Source organism: Cornus florida, unplaced genomic scaffold, assembly GCF_030987335.1.
Source record: "Cornus florida cultivar Cherokee Brave unplaced genomic scaffold, ASM3098733v1 CherokeeBrave_3.0.0_Hap2_Chr11, whole genome shotgun sequence".
Classification (NCBI taxonomy): domain Eukaryota; kingdom Viridiplantae; phylum Streptophyta; class Magnoliopsida; order Cornales; family Cornaceae; genus Cornus; species Cornus florida.
The window spans coordinates 120949281-120964891 of NW_026775581.1; the positions used below are offsets into that span (position 1 = coordinate 120949281).

Here is a 15611-nt window from a genome sequence, read left to right on the forward strand (position 1 = left end):
TCGACTTAGTTAATTTAGAATTAATCATCACAATTCGATTATCCTACTTTCAAGTTAATTTAGAATTTAAGAAATCTGTTGGCAAACTTATTTTACACAAGTCCATTGGGTACGACACCCTTACAAGTAAACCCTATCTGCAAAGATTCGTACACTTGCGAGTGGTACATATAAATCTCACAACAAGTTTTTGGCACCATTGCTGGGGACTTATTTTAGTTCTTGACAGATAATATTAAATTCTACAATTAATTTCAACTAGGATCTAAGTTTAGGATTTTAATTTTATTTAATTAATTAATTAATTATTTATTTTGATACTGTTTTATTTTATTTTATTTCATTCTATTCACAATTTCAGGTGGAAGACGTTCTTTGTCACTCCCTCAACTTCCGTTAGACCCAGAAATCGAAAGAACTCTCAGAAACTTGGAGAAAGATTTTGGAGGCCTTAAAAAGGAAAAATATGGTGGATGATCCACCAGCTGCGGAAGCAGTTCACTATTTAAAGGATCACTACGAACCAGGTGCATACAACTCTTCGATCATCTGCAGTTTGGTATCCTTAAGTGAGGGCCCCTCACTACGAAATTAAGGCCAGTATTCTTCAGTTACTACCTTCTTTTTATGACCTATCAAAAGAGGATCCATACCGGCACTTGGATGACTTTGCAGAGGTGTGCAGAACAATAAAGATCCAGAGTTTTGATGATGATGTGCTCAAGCTGCACCTTTTCTCCTTTTCATTGAAGGATAAGGCGAAGGATTGGTCTAATTCAATGCCAGCAGACTCCATCACTATATGGGCTGAATTGCAACAAAAGTTTTTGAACAAGTACTTCCCCATGGTGAGAACTCCATCCCTGCTTGATTTGTCACTCGAAAAATAATTTTTTATTTTCAGACTGAAAATCAGAACATTGTACAAAAACTTCAATTTTATGAAAAACTCAATTACAAAAAATATAGCAAAAAAAATGTTTTCAAATAACTCTTTTTTTATAATTATTTGAAAATAACTTTTTTTTTAAAAAAATTATTGAGAATTGTTTTCTAAGCGACAAGCCTAACAGGCCTTTTAAATTGGATAATGGGTTCGCAAGAATTATTTGTTTACACAATGAAATCACGAGTAGGCCGAAAAAACCCTTCACTATCATTTTACATTCCTCTAATAAAGAAAACACTTTACGTTGGAATCCATCTAAACTAATATTCACATACTGGTGTGGTATGTTCTCGACTATTTGTGAGTATCAATTTGAGCAGATTTTAGCTCAAACAATAAAACTCCATCAATAAAGTCTTGACTTGAGTGATATGTTCTCCACCTCTCTGAAAACTAGAATCTCCAGTTTTAAAAAACAAGTACGAGTTTACTTGCCATGAGAATGTAAAATGCATTAGAAAGACTCTTTGGAATTATTAGACAGTGGTCAAGGTTGAAATTTGAAGTGAAAATTTGTCTATTACAAGGAAATTGTAATGCTGTTGAACTTGTGGCATCTCTTGAGGGAAAAACCTAGGGAATATATTGATAAAGTTCATTGAGGGAATATAATGAAAAAAAAGGATTCATTTTCACTTAACCATATAGTCGAAGAAATTGAAACTCAACATCAAATACTTTTCATTCTGGAACTCTAATCACTCCTAATTATTTCACAAACAATTCCATATATCTCACACCAGTAGACCAACAAGTCATTGGTCTTCATCACCAACCTTGGTTACACTTGAACCAAAAAAAAAAAAAATGGACCTTGGTTACACTTGGAAGTAACACTTTACACTGCAAACTTACAAAAAAAATTAATTGGAAAGGCATTCTTGATTCTTGATTCATGTCAAGGTGATGAAGTGGGATCTTCCATGTGAGTTGAGTTCTTAGGAGAAGGGGTCATAAGAGCTCTGATCATTGGCTTAACCTTCTCAACAGTCTTCAAAATTGCCACAAACATGAACCTATAAAGGAGGACCATTCCTATCAATATGGCAAAATCTACCCACTTAGAGTAACCCATCTCGACTTGCCAAACGTTTCTCAATATTTGGTCCCCTGTAATGGTGGATGGCCCTCCTATGTGCTCGTTAGGGAATGACAGTCCTATGAACTCATTCTTGTAGAACCCTTGATTCGCGTACTTGTGGAAGGCGACGTAGTACATTGGGTACCTCCAGAATGGCTTGGGGAGATCATCTGGCAGTCGGAAAAAGCCTCCATTCAACATCATCACGCCTTGGATTCCTGCCCCGGTGATGATGCCCATGAGAAAATCTGGCACGATACTAGCCACGATCATCATGAGGCTTTCGACCAGCATCATGCAGCCGAAGAGCAGCAGAGCAAAGAAGATAAAATGGTCAATTCCCTTTTGAAGCCCAACAAGGTAATAAGCCATTGCTCCAGGTACCACGGAGATCAATAGCAAATAAGGAATGGAAGAAAATGTGTTCCCCACAACAAATGGAACCACTCCATAGTGCCCATTTAATCTTTCCCGCGTAAAAATCTGATTTTCAATCATAAGAAACACACATGTATCAGACACAGTTTACACAAAGTTGTAATTATAGCAAAATTAATTATGGTTGCTTATAGAGTATACCTTCATGTCCTCCACAAAAGAAGGAAATCCACCAATGGCCATAAAAGTCAAGAATGCTCCAACAAACATGAGCATTGAGCCTCTAGCCTGTAAATTTACATGTGAAATGTGTGTTTAGTTATATATATATATATATATAGCTGATATATATAAAACAATCATATTATACTGGTTTAGTCATATAGTATTCAAAGTTACCTGAATTGAACCATAAGTTGATCCAATGTCATAGAAAATAGTCCCCACACACAAGCACAAGGCCATGTAAATTGCAAGACGAAGCCAATAATAGCCAAGATCGCGATACATATTCACGAAAGATCTCCTAGTAAGAACAAGGCATTGATTGATGAAGCCGGCTTGGCTTCCCTTCTTCTCCAATGTTCCTCCATTCTACAGATGAATCAAAAAGCTGTTTCAGTAACTTCATTTCGCGTACATGGGACATTTAGATATATTATTCTAAATTCTATGTTAAGATTGCAAATAACTTTAATGACTTGATTAGTTACCTGTTGGCATATCTGGTGTACTCGGTGTTGAACTTGCTGGCAAGCTTCTGATAACTTGTATGACTTGACAAGAATGTTTATAGCTTCCACTGTGCTTGTTTTCCCGCCAAATCCTTGTTCAATGTCCTAAGATAATTAAAATGGCAACAATTAATTTCACAAATCTATCAAGAGCAAGTAATTTAATGATTTATCAATAACAAAGAGTGATGATGAAATAAGTGCTTACAGCATCAAAGTCCTTGTTGACTGTTCTGAGGTAGTGATCAGATGGATTCCTCATAGATGGACATGGGAAGCCATTTATAGCAAAAAACTGCACCAAAATCACAAAAAAATAATTCAATAAAATCTTCACTAAAATTAGATTTTTTTTGACAACCATCTAGGTTACTCGAATAGATTGGTATAAAACCATTAATTCAATCCCAAGTCCAACTCGACAATTCTAACCCGAGTTAGTTCTTTTGAATTCGAGTTAAGTTTGTCAGTCGAGTTGGGTTATGAGTGATCGCATAAAGTTTCAATTAGTCATGTTAATTAGGTTATCTGATGCAGTGCTGTACTGCATCGGAAGGCCCACAAGCATGCCACGTCATAACTTGTGAGCATTTCATTGCGGTACTGCAAAGGTTCTGGACTCTCGGATTAGTAATAATTACCTCATTTGCTGCTGAAGTGGAACCAAAATAGACAGTCCTGCCAGAGGAGAGAAGGCAGAGATTGTGGAAGAGTTCAAAGACTTCACTGCTAGGCTGATGGATAGAAGCAATGACTGTCCTTCCGTCTTGTTTGGCAAGTTTGATAATACGGTTCATGACGTGGAAAGAGGCTGCACTGTCTAGCCCACTGGTGGGCTCATCCAGGAAGAGGAGCTTTGGGCGGGTCAAGATTTCAATGCAAATGCTGACTCTTCGCTTTTGTCCACCACTCAGACCCTTTTTCGTCCACCCTCCAATTCTTGTGTTCATGGAATCTTGCAGGCCCATGTCTCTTATTGTGGCCTCTGCTCTTTCCTTCTTCTCTGATCTTGACATGGTGTCTGGAAGTTGAAGCTGAGCTGAGTAATACACTGCTTCTTTTACTGTTAATGTCGTCATTAATGTATCATCTTGTGTCACATAGGCCTAAATAAATAAAATAAATAATTTATTGGTTAGAAAATGAAAATAATTGTGGTCATAAAGTGAACAGTCATTGAGCATGTAAAATCAAGGAACAAAAATAATTAACATATTAAATTATTAATAGAATTGAGCCACAAACTGAAAAAGAATGATTATTAAAAAAAAATAAAAAATCACTTTCAATCTAGAGATATATAAGATTATAAAAATCATTTTTATAGACATGAATTATTCTTGGTGATCCTGTATTACATAAATCACTACAACATTCATTTTTTTAAATAATAAAAAAAAAAAAAATCAAAGAAATGAGCTGCAAAAAATGCCAAAATAAGCTCACATGCCTAATCATTTTTTTCCAAGTTAGGAGTCCCCTCAAGTATTTTCATTTGAAATAAATGTATACTTGTTTTGGGTATGCATATAATAAATTTAAAGTCTTTCTACCGTGGGTCAGATTTTAAGTTATATAATTAATATAAATGTTGTACGATAATGAACGATTGAGATGGTTCACACAAAAATATGTGATTTCAGTGACCTATAGAATTCCAACTCTTCTACAATTATTATATATATATTATATATATACACACACACAGTGGATTTAGCTAGGGTCCAAGTGTAATTTTCAATTTTTTCTTACCGAAGTGCCAAAGGCAAGCGATTGTTTACGACCGTTGATCAAGATTTCTCCAGTCTGCCTCATATTGGAACCTAATCTCCCTGAAAAAAAGTCAATGATTGATTAAAGATTATTTGTATACTCAAAACACGTCATGATTCGAGTATATGTTAGATTGTGCTAATGTCAAGATAGACAGCCGCATTCAAGACTTGAGAGATATATAGAGAATATTAATTTCTTTGTACACATGCCATTGATCCTTAATTTTATGTCAAGTGGAAGTCAAAGTCAAATATATATATATATATATATATATATTTGCGTTACCGTATGGAATACTAGTTACAAGGAAAACAAACAAAAACATTGTTTTCATTTCACTGTTAGGTAAGCGGTTAAGAATAAAGTAAAATATTTAAAATATATCTTGATTTATAAACTATTATTATTCAAAGCATCAATTCAGGAAGCTTAGTCCACATTAGATAAATTACTGGGTTGATTATTAATTTTTCTCGGGGTATTAATGTCACAATAACATTAAACAAGTCCCAACTAGGCCACCGTCATTAGGTGACGCTAATTTTATTCCATTGATGAATTGATTAATAAGAGTTAATTAGTTATTTGTGTCTTGATAAATGATAAAGATGTTGTGTATTCAAACAATTTATTTTCTTTGTTTAATTGTTTGTTTATTCATTTTTTAGGCAGTTAAAACAAGCATATACTCTCTCTCTCTCTCTCTCTCTCTCTCTATATATATATATATAATTAACAACTCCTAATTTAGTTCTATTGTTTGGAATAAAAGTCAACTCGTTTAAGTCTTGATAGTCTGATTACATGCTAGTATTTCAATTACCCAGTTGTATTAGCATTTAATCTATTAAATTAGGATTAACGACTGACCACGAGACTTTAATTTTTTATATATTTCTATTAATATATATCAAATGAAAAATCATTTTTTTTTATTTACCAAAAAAAAAACCGTTTTTTTAAATAAAAAAAAAAAACTTAAATACTAGTTTTTCATTTCATACATGAAAAAAATCTAATAACGAAAAACAGAAACACGCAATTAAAATGTGAACATAAATGATCAGCCTAGAAGCTGAGAATATTACCTGCCAATGTATCAAGAAGGGTAGACTTGCCACAACCAGAAGGTCCCATGATGGCCAAAGCCTCACCGGGTTCCACGTACCCGGTAAGCCCCTGCAAGATAGGGCGGCGACTGCCTTTCTTGTCCGGCACCGTCACCCACAAATCCGTCCATGTCATGTAAACACCACTACCCCTTGAAAATTTCAAAGGAACATCATCAAACCTAATCACTTTCTCTTCCGCCCTCCTAACCGGCGCCACCGTGACGCGTTGTTCCACCTCCAGCGGCCGTTTGATATCGGAATCATCAACCCTCAGAGACGGCGCTTCGAAATGGGTGACTACAACCGGTGGCGGACTAGTAGAAGCACTAGTGTTAGGAACAAAACGAGGACGGGGTAGTACTACAGGCGGTGGAGGACTAGTGGATCGGCCATTATTAGTATTAGGACCAACATATTGATGATGTGGCGGAGGACTGGTAGTACTAGAATGGGGAGTGCTGCTGAATGGGAAGCTTGTAACTCCGCTGTCAAATGACATGTCTGCTTCCTCTGAAGCCAAGCTTTCTGTGTCAATACTCTCAACACTGTCACTTCTTATGGGCTCCTTTAAAAGGGTTCTTGTTGGGCTAGGACTTGGTGTCCATCTAGGCACATTAACAGCAGGATCCATGGAGAGAGAGATCAGAGTTTTTTTTTTTCAGAAATTTAGAGAGAGAGAGAGAGTTGTGGTTGCTATGTTATGCTATGACAATGAGAAAGTAGGTGTTGGGTTGTTGTTGTAACGATAGGCGATGAGATATATAGACGTTGTAGTAGAGAAAGTTCTGTGGAATTTAAAAAAAAAAAAAAGAATTAATCAAAGATGGGCGCTTTTTGGAAAAACAAAACGAGTTCGCACAACACGACTGACTGACTGGTTAAAGAGTTGACTATTCAAATTATGAGCCAATGAGAAAATTACTCTCACACGGTTCTAATATGGCGCACCTTCCTCTTTGTTTCTACATTTTGGCTCTTTCTTTTAATTTTTCATATGGAAAATGGTACTCATGGTGGATTTTATTACTATTATTTTTAGTATTATACATGTTATAAATGTTTTTAATAATACACAATTTAAGTTTATCTTTCAAATATGGTGCACCTTCCTCATCGTTTCTATATATTTTTTTTTGGCTCTTTCTTAATTTTGATATGGAAAATGGTACTCATGGTCGAATTTATTATTATTATTACTCTGCACTACTATATTATACATGTTATAAAAGTTTTTTAAAGACACAATTTAAGTTTATCTTTCGATAATACATTAATTTAAAGTGATTGACCATTTCATCTATGTACTTAAATTGTCATGGAATATAGTGAACCACCTAGGATTTGAATCCCTTGAATCAAATGAAATTTGACTTAATCTTAATTTATATTATTTTAAGTTTAAATTAAAGTAAACGTCTCTTTTTGAGAATCTTTCAGTTTAAGATGATGAGTTTTAATATTTTTTTATTATATTAGTAGTGAATGAATTATCAAATATATTTATTGTGGATATACAAGATATATTAATGGTTTAATTTTTATAAGTTAGATGTAAGAAGGTTAAATTGATAATATTATAAAAAAAAATAGTACTTTAAGTTTTTAAATAGGATATTCAAAAATGAAAATGTGAACATTTAATTAAGGATGGGAGAGAGTAAATATTCTATCAATCTACAAATTTTATGAGGTGTGATAATTAAGTTGAAATGAGATTAATTCCAATTTTTGTGATAAATTTTCAAAAAACAAATTTCATAATATCCAGCAATACTCATAAATATCAAAAGAAAGCATCCAAATCACGTTTGATATCACACAAAATTGATGAAATCTCCACTTGGAATATTTGAAGTATCATGAAGAGCCTCGACCACAATTTTGGCATCACATTCAAACCACACCTCCCTGAAGTATAACGTTTTAGCCCACCCCACCGCTAAGGGAATTGTGTTGCTCATGTTTTAGCCTCTCGTTCAAGTACTGTACATATATATATATATATATCAGTACCTGATTTGAGAACTACCTGATTTGATATTTGCTCAAATCACCCAAAAATTTTCATAGGAGATGGGATCGACAATATCGATGGAAATTTCATATGGCCTAATTTTGTCAGAGTAGTATTAATCTACACAATTATACGTGTTAGTACGTGATTAGCGAACGTAGGTTAACTGTTGGTCATCAACATTTCAACGTGATGTACTGATGTGTGCACTTGGGGGCTCAATTATTAGTGGTGGTAAAAAGGTATATAGATGTAATTTCAGTCATGCATTTTCTTAATGGTCATTGAAATGCTGGTCATGCTTTTGCTTATTCTTCAAAGTTGAAAGAAAAATTAGATCAAGTACCATAATTTAAATGATCAGCTAAATGGTCACGGTGTTATATTCCATTATTCTAAAGATTCGAATTTTAATAAATCAATATTGATTGGAAGGTTTATGGGTGTGAAAAAGAAATGCCTACCTATTTTCCGAGATATATATATATGCCTACCCTTCTTGTGTGGTTAAATGTCCCTTTTCAATAATTTAATTTATTTATTTTTTTTTTTTTGGCAGCAAAATGTTAGTATTCAATGGTGATAATATAACTCCATAGGTCCATCTCATTAAGATGATTGGGACAGACCAAAGCACCCTTCCTTATTGAGTTGGAGAGAATATTACAATGAATTCAATTTAAAACAATTGGACCACAATTTCATTAAATGGAGATGTTGATATTTTCACTAATTGGTCCATATATATATATACACACACACATATTAAGTAACATGTGTTAACAAAAAATAATTCTGAATAAATCTTCATATCCATCCTTGACTATATCTCACAATACTTTTTGACAAAACACTTACTCTCTTTCTAAAAATAAGGACATAGTCCAGGAATAGGAACAATATTATTGTGAGCTCGGAGGCATAATTCTCACTGAAATTACAAAAAGATCACTACATAAGTCTGACTGCTCTGACATAATTTTCTAAGTCCGAGTCATGATTGAGATATTCAAAGTGACTTGTTATTGTTATTCATTTATAACAGGGCTAGTTGATGATAGTGACGTGGCATGCCACATTTGAAGTATTCCTGATAACACACAGATCAATTATGGTTGAATAGTAAATGCACCTACTAAAATAAATATTTGAAAATTTTATATATAAGTGGTAGTAGCAAAGGTATATTATCCATACATGAACGTAGTTTGCATACTTACCCTAACATGAACTATTAATCAATGCATTTTATTTGAACCCTCTAGTAAGTTAGAATTATATTTTCACCCCTAAATTTTATTTTATACACAATTTACCTAAAGAACAACTTGTGCAAGTTCTAGAATTTTGTTAAACAGCGCTTAGGAACTGCTACATCGCACTAGAATTAGGAGACACAACACGCAACCTACAATGAAGAATAAAAGAATTTAGATCTAGAATTATATTAATACAAAATATTTTAGAAGTTAAACGGTAACGATTTTAGTTTATGAATAGAATAGACTTTAATAATTTAGATAACTCTATAAAACGACTAGGAGAAAATCTTGATTATATTAAAGAATAAGTAGTACAGAATTCTAACCCAAATAATTTAGATAATAAAATAATATTAGTCGCCATTAAAGATATAAATAACAATATTAAAAATATTTCTGAAAATCAAAAAATTATTATAGATTATTTAAAATCTCTTAAAACCAATATTCAAAAGTTATTACAATAGTTTTATGAGCACTAGTAATCTTAATTATCTAACCGCTTTAGCTGAACTTTATAAAATTGATAAGGAATTCGTAGGATTTACAAGCTTTAAAACAGACGTGCAATCAACTAATATACATATTAGACAAAATAATTTTTTAATTCAGTTATTACTCCAGTTATCTGAAAAAAAAGTCAATAAACTTGAGGAAAAATTAGAAGTAATACAAGAAAGTATTTCCAGAGAATCTTTTAAAGAATTATCTGAATTATTAGATAAAATAAATGATATAAAGTTGTCAACAAATAATTAGTCCTTTCCTGCAACAACCAAGCGTGTAAATTTATTACACCCTCGTAAGCAAATACCACAATGGCCATTATTCTTAGAAAAGCCAAAGAAATAATGAGAGTAGAAGATTTATATGACAATGAATATGATGCTAAAAAATATATAGAACAAAGAATAAAGAAGGTAAAAAATAAAGATACTCTTTATTCTAATAATTTACTAGATTCTCAAAACAAGATATATAATCATTTTAGCCAACGAAGAATAAGTGTACTTAACAATCACGTTATTTTAGACATTATAACACCCAAAGCCTGTCAAGAATTAAATAATTATCATATAGAACTTATGCACTTAGGAGTCATAATGATAGGGTTAGTAGGATTAACTAGAGCTGAAATAGGAACTAGAGCACTTGTTTATATTTATGATGATCGATGGAATAACCATCAACAAGCTCAAATAGTTAGCGCTGAAATAGATTTAGCAGATAACGCCACCATAGTAGGATGTACCCCCAATTTTGCGATGACTACTAGAGAATTCAGTAAACATATAAAAATTGCTATATCTACAAAAGGATATAATATGACAGGACAATTTGAAAATCTCTTAATCAATACTTTATTTATGGGAAAAGCGGTTAATTAATATAACTTAAAATTTAAAGCACAATTTAGTGAAATAGTTAATCCTTTTAGTAGCAACTATGTCCAGATAATAGAAGTTAGAAAAGTAAATAGTATTACCCATGAAGGAACAGAATGAAAATTACCAAATCTTACTACTACAACTAAAAAGATTCCTGAAAGTAATATGATATATGTCAAAAATAGTGGAGAAGCTAGTATACGATTTAGTAATTATAAAAGACAAGATAATTTAGACGATGATATCCAAGAAGAATTTTTAACCACACTCATAGAAATTGAATCTCCTGGAGAAATAAATGTAATTTATGATAGATTAGAAGATGAAATCTTAGATAAAATAATGCATAACTTTGACAATCTTGAATTAGAAGATTTGAAAGAGAAATATCCTAAGCCAAATTACCAACTCATAGAAAGCATCTATCTAGGTGAAGGAAATTATCATGATATTAAGAAAAATATATTTAAAGTAGGTTTTGAATCCTTCTACATGAAACATGAACTAAACACACTAAAAGAAGAATTAAATATAAATAAAGAACAAGTAGAGCATTAAGAAGGTAAACAACCAGAAGGATCTACATCCCAACCTATAGGATCTGTAGATCAAGAAATGCATAATGCAACTAGTAGTACCAATAATACAAATGATGAATATCTCACGGGATAAAGACTGCAACCTACACAAGAAACATATGTATAAAATAGAAACATTCCAGACATGTACACGTGGACATCACAGCGTAGACGCTATGATAATACTCCAGCACATGATACAGGAACCATTTTAGACATATCATGACACAATCCCCAAGATTGGTCAAGAGTAATCGACGATTGGGAACAAGACTGTATTAGAACAGCTATTCTAACCCGGTTTGATAATAGAACACAAGCATTAACTTATTGTGAAACTCTATTAAGAGGCGCAATTCAAAACTGGTGGCAATCTTATAAAGTTCATTATGTTAATGATTACAACATCTTAAAAAATAATTTAACAATTCAACAGTTTGCTAGTTTAATCAAACAAGTATTACTAGGTGAAGACCGATTATTAGAAGAAACCCAAATAAAGCAAAATGAAGCTTTACGTAATATAAAATTATTACAAATTTGTGATTTTCGATATATAAAAGATTACACTAATAAGTTTTTTGAATATTTTGCTGCTACAGGAAAAACCAGAGACCGAACTTTATCATATAGATATCTTCAGAAACTACCAGAAAGTGTAGGAACTAAGATTTGGGAAAAATGGTTAGAATCCTCGAAGGGATAGATTAACTATAGGAGATAGAGTTAACCATGTCTATGACATGTTAAAAAAGGAGTGCAGACAACGTAGAGAGTCTAAACAAATCAAGAAACAATTTTCTGATGTATGTAAATGATTAGACTTTCCGCCCCAATATGGTTGTATGCCACAAAAAACTTTCAAAAAAAATAAACCAAGAAAATATAAATTACGAAAAGTAGAACTTAAAAAAACTACAATAAAAAACCATATTTCAAGAATTTTAAAAGCCACCCCAAACCATTTAAGAAGCGCCCTTGGTATAAAAAATGAAAAATAATTAAAGATAAAAATGATAATAAGGATAATAAAGATAGCAAAGTGACTACATTGCCCACAAAAGAACAAAGTTGCAAATATTTTATTTGTGGAGATCCAGGTCAATATACTTGCCCTTATAGATATAAGCAAAACCCTATTAAACAAATACAAGAAAAAATTAATATACTTGAAGATATTGAGGAACAGATAGAGGAATTATATGAATTATAATTAGAAAGCTTTTATGATTCCGATGACGATAATGAAAACATATATAGTATAGAAAGTATTGATAGTGAAGTTGATAAAAATTTTGAACAAGGACTTCATTCTATGGAAGATTATATTTGCACTATATGCAATTCTTCATGTCATTATGAGTTAGTTAAATTTCATTTCTCATATTACAACTGTAAACAATATAGCTCTTCTATTAAAGAAGGATATTATTGTAAAGACCATTGTAAAAACCTATTATGTCTCGACTGTTATAATAAATATGAAAATAAGTTACAAAATACATTAGTTGAATCCATAAATTCAATATATAAACCATCTAGTCTAATCCAATTTCCTGTAACATTGGAATTTAAAGAGAAATTAGTCCAAACTTCAGCTATGTTAGATACTGGAACTTCTAAAAGTATAATAAAAAGACATTTTAGTACCAGATGAAGCATTAATAAAATTAAATTATAATGTTAATATTAGTAAATATAATAATGAAAAACTGCCAATAACTTATTGTGTCCAGAATGTTCCTATAATAATTAATAATGAGAAATTTGTTTTACTACAAACCTATGTAGTTAATAATAGTCCTAGTACTTACGATTTTATTTTAGAGTTAAATTTTATAAACTCACTCATCGGAGGATTCATGTATACTCCTACCGAATTACAGTTTTTTAAAAAAGGAACTTTTATTCCATCCAACTCTCTTTGTATTCCTCAGAAAGAAAAAGGAGTAATTATTTATATCAATACTTTACCTATTACCGAATTACCTATGACAAAAGAAAAAATAGAAAATTTATTTGATGTAACAGAATTTGTAGAAGATATTTCTGAAGCGTTAATGTTTCTTAGTGCTCGTTTGGCATAGCTTTTGCTTCTGCTTTTAAGCAGAAGAAAAAGAGAAGCAAAAACTATCACTTCTATTTAGCTTATCTATCACTGATTGGGAAGTATATTTTAGAAGAGCTTTTAAGCTAGAAGAGTTTTTAATGTATGTTTGGCAAATCATTTGCTGAAGCTCTTCTAATGCTAAAATAATTATTTTGCCCCTGAATTGAGTGTTTTTTGGACTGTTTGGTAACATAAAATAGTTAACGTTTTTTTATTTTTATTTTATTTTTATTTTTTATTTTTTATCTAACTCTTTTCTAAACACATATAAACAACCATTTCAGTATAATCAAATAATCGAATATAACATATACAAATAATTCATTCAATATAATCAAATAATTCATGCCGTATATAAAATATTACATTATATTAAGCATCAACTAACAAAATAACAACCCATTCAATATAATCAAATAATACAAAATGTCATAGCATCAACTAACAAAATATTTATCCAATCATGAGTTTCGTATCAATTCTATTCCGGATAACAGTCATCTCATCATTAATTTAACAATACCAAATATTCATCTAAGCATTAGCTCTGTAGCAATTCTATCCCGGATAACACCCATCTCTGTACTATCATCACTTCTGAATTAAATATCGGATTCGCCAATTTCCTCGTCAAGTACATAATCATCTTTTCCATATGTTTGAAATTCTATGTTAGCAATAGCCTCCCTCCTTATAAAATTATGGAGAGCCATCGAAGCACTAACAATAGCAACTTGCTTATCAAACTCAAAATTAGGCATATTTTGTAAGATTCTCCATTTTGCCTTCCACACACCAAAAGTTCGTTCTATAACACTTCGTAACGAGGAATGTGCTTGATTAAATATTTCTCGAGATCCTCTGGGCTGACTACCACGCTGAAATTCAGGAAGATGGTATCTTTCTCCTCTATATGGGGCTAATAAACCTTTCATGTTTAGATAGCCAGCATCAACCAAGTAGTACTTATCTACAAAATAAAAATTCACCAATAATGAGAAATTGTTATACATAAAAATTCTTATAATAATAGTAATAAAGTATTAGTAAAAACAAGAGATTGTAAAAATCATTTGGTGGTTTAAGAAATTTTATAGCTGGGTCTCGATAAGCTCTGAAAAATATTTTTATATCATGTGCAGTTCCCTCCCATCCCGGCCACACAAAGGTAAATAGCATGTCAAACCCGCATACAACCATTATATCTTGAGTAAGATATCCCTTCCTACCAATATAAGGGATTTGCTCATTTACTGGAAGTGATGCACGAATATGTGTCCCGTCTATGGCTCCAATGCAATCCTGTCAATATAATATATATGGATATATACACATGTATGATCAATAACCATTAACAAATATGAAATTTCCTAATAAGTAAATATATATATATATATATATATATATATATATATATGAATAATTACCTTAAAATATGGCCAGTATTTCGGGTTAGATCGTATATAATGTGAAACTTCATCATAATTTTCAAGTGGTTTAATCTCATCTAATGCCAAGACAGTCATTTTTTCTAGCATAAGACCAAATTGCCTACTCACTGTTTCACCAGAATGTTGGAACCGTTCTTGAATCATTCGATTTCCAACTCCATGTCCTAAAGTCATTAAGAACATGCCCACTGCTTCCTCTAATTGTATACCCCTTGTGGATTTTAATCCATAACTTTTTAATCTATCACATAATTTTAAAAAGACATGTTTTTCCATGCAAAACATTTCATGACAACGATTGTCGTGTCCATCAAGAATCTCCATTATAAACTTCCAGCCTGTATGAGGGGAGTCCCGGCATAGGTTTTTCATTAAAAAACTATTTTGATGATGCACTGCCACACATGATACTGTAACGATGATTTGATTGAGCTCTATATCATCTCTTTTAACACGTTCTAAAATCCCCTCATATATGTCGTTCTCAATATCATTATCATTCTCCATCACAAAACTGGAAAAAAAAAAATAAAAAAAAAATAAAAAAAAAACAAAATAAAAACAAAACAAAAATTAAATAATCAAAACATATAGTAAGAATATCATACAATAACATCACATAATCCATATCCAAACAAAGTAGTGCATAGCAAGAATATCATACATCAATATCACGTAATCCATGTCCAAAAAAACTTGATACATAATACATCAATATAACATAATCCATTTCCAAAAAAAACCTAGTACATAGCGCGATTATCATATATCAAAATCA

The 15611-nt window shown here is 31.8% G+C and overlaps 2 protein-coding genes across 2 annotated transcripts; both read right to left on the reverse strand.

The window, feature by feature from the left end:
* Window positions 1–1606: 1606 nt before the first annotated feature.
* LOC132284668 (ABC transporter G family member 1-like) lies at window positions 1607–6948 on the reverse strand. Its single transcript, XM_059786792.1, has 8 exons — window positions 6007–6948; window positions 4895–4974; window positions 3784–4248; window positions 3351–3437; window positions 3122–3247; window positions 2808–3002; window positions 2610–2696; window positions 1607–2513 (listed from the first exon to the last, which is right to left on the reverse strand). The coding sequence occupies exons 1-8, from the start codon at window positions 6659–6661 to the stop codon at window positions 1848–1850; spliced, it is 2361 nt and encodes a 786-aa protein (XP_059642775.1). The 5' UTR covers window positions 6662–6948; the 3' UTR covers window positions 1607–1847.
* A 7036-nt stretch (window positions 6949–13984) lies between these two features.
* Window positions 13985–15007, reverse strand: LOC132282008 (uncharacterized). The gene is made up of 3 exons (XM_059783650.1): window positions 14810–15007; window positions 14612–14684; window positions 13985–14352 (listed from the first exon to the last, which is right to left on the reverse strand). The coding sequence occupies exons 1-3, from the start codon at window positions 15005–15007 to the stop codon at window positions 13985–13987; spliced, it is 639 nt and encodes a 212-aa protein (XP_059639633.1).
* Between the last annotated feature and the right edge of the window lie 604 nt (window positions 15008–15611).